At 42.5% G+C, this 7,823-nt stretch overlaps 1 protein-coding gene across 1 annotated transcript; it reads left to right on the top strand.

Annotated features, from left to right (window-relative positions):
* The first annotated feature begins 13 nt into the window (after positions 1-13).
* TNFSF10 (tumor necrosis factor (ligand) superfamily, member 10) lies at positions 14-7,316 on the top strand. The gene is made up of 5 exons (XM_010179303.1): positions 14-163; positions 3,763-3,915; positions 5,337-5,379; positions 6,050-6,166; positions 6,868-7,316. The coding sequence occupies exons 1-5, from the start codon at positions 38-40 to the stop codon at positions 7,314-7,316; spliced, it is 888 nt and encodes a 295-aa protein (XP_010177605.1). The 5' UTR covers positions 14-37.
* Positions 7,317-7,823: the final 507 nt, after the last annotated feature.

Raw genomic sequence — 7,823 nt, 5'->3', positions numbered from 1 at the left:
TGAGCGCAGCGCTGCCTCGGCCGAGCCTTGCCCGGCCATGATGCTGCCCGCGGGCGGCCCCAGCCCCGGGCAGACCTGCGGGGCCGTGCTCGTCGCCGCCGTGCTCCTGCAGTCCGTCTGCGTGGCTGTCACCTTCCTCTACTTCACCAACGAGCTCAAACAGGTTGGTGGGGGCAGACTGGGGGGACCCTAGGAAGGACAGACGGACTGGAGCCAACTGCAGGGCCGCGCTGCCGCGATAGGAGCGGAGGGGAGAGCCATCCCCCAAAGCGCTCCGTGATTGCCTGTGCCTGCTTCTTTGTCTGGGCTTTCCTTGGGCCGTGGGATGCACGCAGGGCACGGCAAGAGCAATTAAAAAGTTTTTGCCCTTTTTTTTTTTTTATAAAGTTACACCTTTTTTTTCCTTCTTTTTTATTTTTTGCGGAGAAGCAGCAAACGTGCTTTTCATTAGAGGGCCAGACTCGCTGGCTCAGCACATTGCGGTGCCCCATCAGCTCTAGCCCGGTCAGCTGGATGATCATAGAGACAACAGGGAAAAGGACTGAGAAAAGCTAGGGTGCCTTTGAAATGCCTCCTCTAGGAAAATACATGGTTTTAAGACCGTGACTAATCCCAAAGGAACTTCATCCAAACAGCAAAAACCGCTGAATTCCTCAGAATGACTTGTAAAATCCCCATGGTGTAGTCTAGGTGCTTTGGTCTTGCAGCCACCCTGCAAGCCTGTGAGCTGCTGCTTAACTGTTTCCTCTGCCTGCAAAAGATCGTTTGCATGCCAAGAAAATTACACTTATAGCCTTTCTGCATGTGGTCCTGCTTTTCCTTGACCCCCCTAGTTGTTACTCAGGGTTTCCCTGAGTGTCTTGCCCAAAATTTACTGTCCTGTATATTGCTCTCCCTGGCACAAAGGTAAACCTAACTGCAGGTAAGTGTACTATAGTTATACAGCTTTAGAAAGTATTGCATAATTTTCAAATACTATTTATCTATGCATTTATTCCACATCAATATAATAGGTAAAGTCTTCTGAGATACCAAAGTCCTCTCTGAAGCAAACATTAAAGGGTGTACAGTATTCTACAATATAAACCAGTGCTCATATTTTGGAAATGCATAAAATGCATTTTCCTGCTAAATTTATAGCTATGGCTGTCCCATATTTGGTGAAATGGGAAAGTCAGATGTGTTGATTTTATGAAATAAGTTACTACTGCTAATGAAGAAAAAAAAAGTAAATGCAGTCTCATCTTTTCACGCATATGGTTCAGAGTCCTTAGCTAACAAGCTTGCCAATCTTAAGTCACTAGTAACCACACTTATCTTTTGTTTAAATATGTACACCTGGGACACAACCACATTTAGTGATGCATGCCCAAAATACAACTCACTGAAGAATAATAAGCCTGCATTTGGTGTGAAAAGCTACATCTGCCCACACTGAAGTTCTGCTGGGCTGCAAAGTAAGGTTGCTGGCTCTGGAGAGGGTACCTTAAGCACTTATTCTTGCATGTGCCACTAGTGCACAGTAAACAAGGAGAAAGCTTATCTAGAAACACGGTCTGCTACCACACATCCACATGGCACATGCGGAATAAATCTCAAAAGATAAGCTGTGATTTTTGTCTGTCCACTTTTCTTCCTTTTGTTGTTCACAATATCTGCATTTCTACACTTTCAGCAAATGACCATGGCTGCACAGGCTGCAGATATTTTTATCTTTACAAAAAGACTGCTGTATAACTAGCAGGTTTTTTTCTCTACAGCTGTAGTAATCTGAGTAGGATGATGACCATTTGTGTAAAGAATTTTGCTATGGGAGGAAGTGCTGAGAGAGGAGCACAATAAAGTTCATTATGTTTCAGGATATAGGGCTGCAAGAAAAATAGCCTCAGACTTCCTTCTGTTTTGAAAACATAGTCCATGCACTACTCCTGTGATAAGAGAGAAGCTTTACAAGATAGCGTTGCTGCAGGACTTGTGTCCTCAAAGACTTCAGTGCTAGATAAACCTCATGTTAGTAAGTCTTACAACACCCTGATATACCTTGCTTTCTCTACCCATAAAACAAATACCAGTGCTTCAGTACCATACGGTGCTGAGACCAGGTTGCACTCCCTGAGGATTTCAAAATGCATGCAAAATACCACTCCAATGCCAGGATAGTAAAGCTGTTTGGGGGACAGTTATGTAGGTATGGAAAAGGCAGACTGTTTGCTTCCAGGGCAAAGCTCAGAGTTGAGCTGTGGCAGATCTACTAAGAGAATAAACAGTAACATCTCAACTAATAAAATATTTTTTTAAAAACTCAAACTGCTTTGTTATAGAAGCTAGTATAGTTAAATCTATCAGGGCCCTTAATTTTAAGTGCAGTTTTACCTTAATAAGCACATAATTTTAATCACTTTGAGTTCTTGAAACAAGAAATCTGATTTAAGAATATCACTGTACTTCTCAGCAAGGACCCAGAAACCTTCACAAACACTTGTAGTGGTAGCCCCATTTTGCTTTGATGCCTACAAAATACAAAATCATTTCAGGTATTAGAAGAAACTCGATAGAGTCTGCTGCTGCAAAATTAAGATGCTGTTCAACCTGGTAGGACTTGCAGGGTGATACAGGTGAATTCTCCTAATCCTCTTGGAGTGTGAAATCTCTTCCTAAACGCCTTTGTTTTCTACCAGGCAGGAAAAGCATGGAGTGTGAGGAGGAGGTGGCTCCATTTGTTGCTTTCAATACTCCAGTCTCAAGGACAGTCAAAACTGGTACTTGTGGAGTAAATTTTTCTGTTTAGCAAACCAAACAAAACTTCGTTAACGTACCAAAAGCGACGTTTGAATGTTACAGCCAGAAGTCCATCTGCATACTTTGCATGTTTACTGCCGATTGCTGTTTCTTCCAAATTCCTGCAGGGTATTTTGCTAGCATAGGAAGCCTCACTGCTCCTTGCAGCTGATGCGAAGCACCCAGGAGCTGATCTCAGCTGCGCTCGTACATTAAACAACAGCGCCAGCTGCAGCCATGCGCGCCACCTCGCCTGCGGATGCTGCGGGCTGGGGAACGGCTTTCTGCTATGGTATATGGGATATGACCCTCCTAGTCAGGTTCCCTTGGTGGCAACAGGAGTTTTGCCACCTCTGTTGGAAAGGCCCATATCATAGGCATTCAGCATTATAATGTTATTTGGACCCAAATGGCATCTCTCTTGTCTGGGCTTTGTTCTGGACTATTGGGTCAAATGCAGTTATGAAGAGACTCCAAACTGGATATGGGAAGGATATGGTATGAATATGTATCAGCAAAAGCCTGGATTATAAGTGGCATTGGCTGAAAAGACAGAATGGAAAATACTTTTAAACTTTTAAGGTCTGGTACTTAATTTCATCCTTAATAATTTGTGAAGAAAAATTCCTTGTGCAAAAGAAATGTTTTTAATGCAGAACTTGAGAAACTAAAGAAGTCACAGCATTAGTGATCTGGGTATTGAATTTTCACAAAGCCTCTTTAGTTGAGTGCTAGATACCAAATTTATGTCTACAGAGATTGTTAAGTATGTTTTTGCATATTTGGTATGCTACTGTAATTAAATAGGTAAAATCAGGATTTATTACTTGTGCTGTCTCGACAGTCATAATTTGCACCATACCAGCAAACGCTTTAAAGAAAAACAAGCATGTTCCTAAGCACAGTGAATTTAGTGACCTACCACAGCTAAACATCTGCGAGCACATCACAGGTGAAAAACTCTGACTTTCCCTTCTGCTGCAGCTCCAGGACACGTACTCCAAGAGCGGCATTGCTTGTCTCACCGGGGAGGAAATCGGAAATTTCATCCAAAACTTGGATCTAATTGAAAGTCAAGACAGAGTGGCTGATCCCTGCTGGCAAGTAAAGTGGCACCTCGGAAAGTTAATTAAAAAGGTATTTGGGAACCTACATGCTGAAACAGTGTGCTTGGTGATATTGCTATTCAAGGAATCCTAATGGCAGGGGCACTCGGATTGATTTATTGCAAAGTAATAGTGAGGCCACAGCTTCAGCTGCAGAGTGCTTGCACTGAGGCCAAAAAAAACCCAGTCCTGACAGTGATTTTACTTGATTCAGGTGCTAATAAAGCAAAGACAATCAGCTTTTACTAAGCAAATTTCAGTGATAGGTTGGCTTGTCTGAAATACCTCAGGGTGAAGTGCTTGACTTCTTGTTTTTTACCTGATCATAGAGATTGTAATGCCGGCAGAGGTGTTACTGTCCCTTCTGAAATACAGGGAGACTGACGTGAGAAAATAAGATTAAATGTAACATGGGGAGAGGTAAAAAGGTGCCTGAAGAATGGTCTGGTCCTGAGCTGTGGAAGGTAATGGGGGAGGAAAGATGGAGGAGCACACAGCATCAGGCACAGCACCTTACCATGAACACCCATCTCCTGCATGATTTGCACACAGTATGTATAATTTTGGTTACAGAGAAAAAAATTAACCTGGCTGAAAAATCAGAAAGTCTAAAATCTTTGGAATGGTTTTCAAAATCCCATCTCCAGCAAATAAAAAAGCTCATCCATAAAAATTCACTTCCAGCTGAAACTTACCTGGCAATTCTTGCAGCCCAAAATCGCTCCCCAATTTGTACTCTGAGATCTCAGCTCCTTTGGTGGAAGTTCTGCCCATGAGGTCCCTGAAGTCCTGGATGAGGAAAATATTGTTTTATTTGGTGGACATTTACACATCTAATATACCTAATAATAGATGGATGGGATATAGATACATTGAAATGTGGCAGGGCAGAACCCATCAGTAAGTGGCAATACAGGGCCCATAGTAGTTACCCAGCTAAATCAAACCATCAGTATGCTTGCTGCAGCTGCACTGCCGTCGGTAACCAAACTACTTCGTTTCAGCAGTCAGCAAACAGTTATAAAGGGGAATGCACAGAGTAAGATATACTGGCTTAAGAGCTTAGATAAATAGATAGAGGTATAAAAATAAATGAAATTCAGTTTCTCAGAGCTAAGATCCTACAGAAGTGCACATTGCCAAATATTCTCCAAATGTGGTTGTACACTGTATCTCCTCTTACTTGATAAGAGCATGAGGGTCAAATTTTCCAATAGACTTAAAGCCCAGATGACTGAGATCACTTGAAAATGTTTTCCCACATACTTAGTTACATAGGAGATGTAAATCTAGAAATACTTTTTTACAACGAATTAATGGACTTTTTTTGATTTGCATGTTGATCCAGTTCAGAATAGTCTTTATTCATGAGTTTGAGAAAGGAATGTCTTCTTCCTGTATTTATCAGTTTCTGCTGACAAACTAATTTGTTTTCTCTGTGTTTGTCGGCAGATGATGTCAAGAAGCTATGAGGAAAACGTATCTGCGGTCAACGGTATTACAATAATTTTGTTAACTGTGGCAAAACGGAGCTGCTAGTGACACCTGATGCATAGTGCAGAAACCAGCAACTGAGATCTTGCACAGTTCTTTGTCAACAAGTTGTTGAAAAGTGGTTACTTATTACTAGAAGGCAAATTTTGAGGAGCCAGAAACGTGGTGAAGTGGTTAGAGGAAGGTAACCGATTCTGGACCCCAGTCTCACAGCGTTGTGGGAACATTTCCTGGGAACAGGTGGCACTGAACTGCTGTGTGCTGTGTCAGTTATGGGGCAGCTTTGCTGGAGCTCACACAGCTCTAAACATGTTGAGTGAAAGCATTTACAATCTCCAAGTGGAAACTCAGAGTAAAGATGACTACTTAACCTCAAAAGATCCTGATCATGAATGTGAAAATGTGTTGCTATGGGATTTTTTAAGTTGTCTATTGGTAATTTTGGGGTGGGGGAAGGAGAAAAAGGAGAACAAAGAGGTATATAAAAACATTTCAAGACCAAAAGGAAAATAGAAGTTTGAGCCTTATTAGCCAATATATAGTATTAAGTCTATGATTTAGTCAGTTTTTTAAAATGACATGCATATTCCTTAAAACCAAGTCAGCTGGGACAGATGTGCTTTCTTACATCCTTGTTGTTAACTTGAGTTCCTTTTCTCCTCGTTCCTTAGCTGAAGGAGCCCTAACGCTGCCACGCACCGACGAGCAGCAGCCACGCAGTCCCATCAACAGGATTGCAGCCCATCTGACGGGCAACAGCAACAGGAAGAATTCGCTGTCCCCACGCAGTAAGGAAAAACCTTTAAAAACAGATAGAGATGACAGAAATTAATCTTTTCTTGCTAGCCTTGTGCTTAATAGTCTTTTTAATAGTTGCATTGAGTTAACAGTAAGAAACAAATCATAAAAGAGTTTTCTTGTCCCAGACAATGTTTTTTTCAGCTACTTCATGCGTAACAGGGAGAAAGCCTGCTCCCTCTGGGTACCTCCTTCACCTTTTTTCTGGAACCTTCATTAGGGGAAAAAATAAATACCCTTTGTCCTCATGTTAAGTTTCCCTCTTTTCTTTCCTTTAATTTCCTTCTGTTAGTTGTGTGAGTCCCAGCTGCTATGGTGACAGACCTATTAGAAATGTGAGACAGAGACAGGAGAGGCTTGACATTCAGACCATATTAATGAAAGGCTTGGTAGGGTTTTACAGCTTTGGAGGGTATCAGACAGAAATGGGTATTTTAACTTTGTTACTAAGTAACAACATGATGATTTTTATCTTATTTGGAAGCACCTATAAAGGTAGCTCATGTGATTCTCAAATAGAGCTGAACAGCTTACTCCTGGACCTTCAAATTATTTTGAGAATGGACCTAATGAACCACTGGGAAGAGCAGGTTTCCTTACTTTGTTATTAAAAACCAGACCCACCAACTAGCAAACACCTGGCTTCACTATCTGGCTTTTAATTAACATTTCCTCTCTTTTTTTTCTCAAGTAGATTCCTTGCCCAGAAGAGGGTACGGACAAAAAATAAACAACTGGGAATCATCAAGGAAAGGCCACTCTTTCCTTTACAACGTGGAGCTGAGAAACGGCGAGTTGGTGATACCCCAAACGGGCTTCTATTACATCTACTCACAAACTTATTTTCGTTTCCGTGAAAATGAGAATGAGGATTCAGATCTGCTGGCACAGATCAGAAACCCCAAACAGCTTGTCCAATATGTTTACAAACTGACTAATTACCCAGAGCCCATTTTGCTCATGAAAAGTGCAAGGACAAGCTGCTGGTCTAAAAAGGCAGAATATGGACTTTACTCCATCTACCAAGGTGGTGTGTTTCAGCTGAAAAGAGATGACAGGATTTTTGTCTCTGTCAGCAACGGTGACATAGTTGACATGGACAAAGAGGCAAGTTTTTTTGGAGCCTTTATGATCAGTTAAAAGATGAAAACCACTCTCCAAAGGAGCCAGTTTTCCTAGTCAGGACCCACTCAAAATTCTGTAAAATAGGGGATAATAAGTCAACACTGTAGCAACACCAACAATACCAGACTCCCCTTTCTCAGCTCACCCAGCGCGAGGTCTGACCGTGCCGAATACTCTCCCACCAGCTGGGAAGGAGCAGCAGCAGCTGTGGACGGCAATGCTTTCTGCAGGCACAGGCACTGGCACCACAGCTGGGAATGGGTGAGGATTTTGCATGCCATAGGTGATTCCTTTGGCCAGAACCCCAGGCACTGCCATCACTTCCACAGAGGTGCTCCATGCCGACCCAGCCACTGCAGGTGGGATGGAGGATGCTCCAGGTCCGGTTACTCAAGGCTGAGAGTGGACATCAGATTTGATTTGTGGTCTCCATTGAGTCCGTGTCTTGAATATCTCAGCTCCTCCAAGGAGCTTCCCAAATGCCCCTGGAATTACTCTGGAAGTTTTTGTTTGAACCTGAGT

This window comes from Mesitornis unicolor, unplaced genomic scaffold (genome assembly GCF_000695765.1).
Source record: "Mesitornis unicolor isolate BGI_N332 unplaced genomic scaffold, ASM69576v1 scaffold43612, whole genome shotgun sequence".
In the NCBI taxonomy this organism is placed as follows: Eukaryota; Metazoa; Chordata; class Aves; order Mesitornithiformes; family Mesitornithidae; genus Mesitornis; species Mesitornis unicolor.
This window is presented reverse-complemented; position numbering and strand designations above follow the sequence as displayed.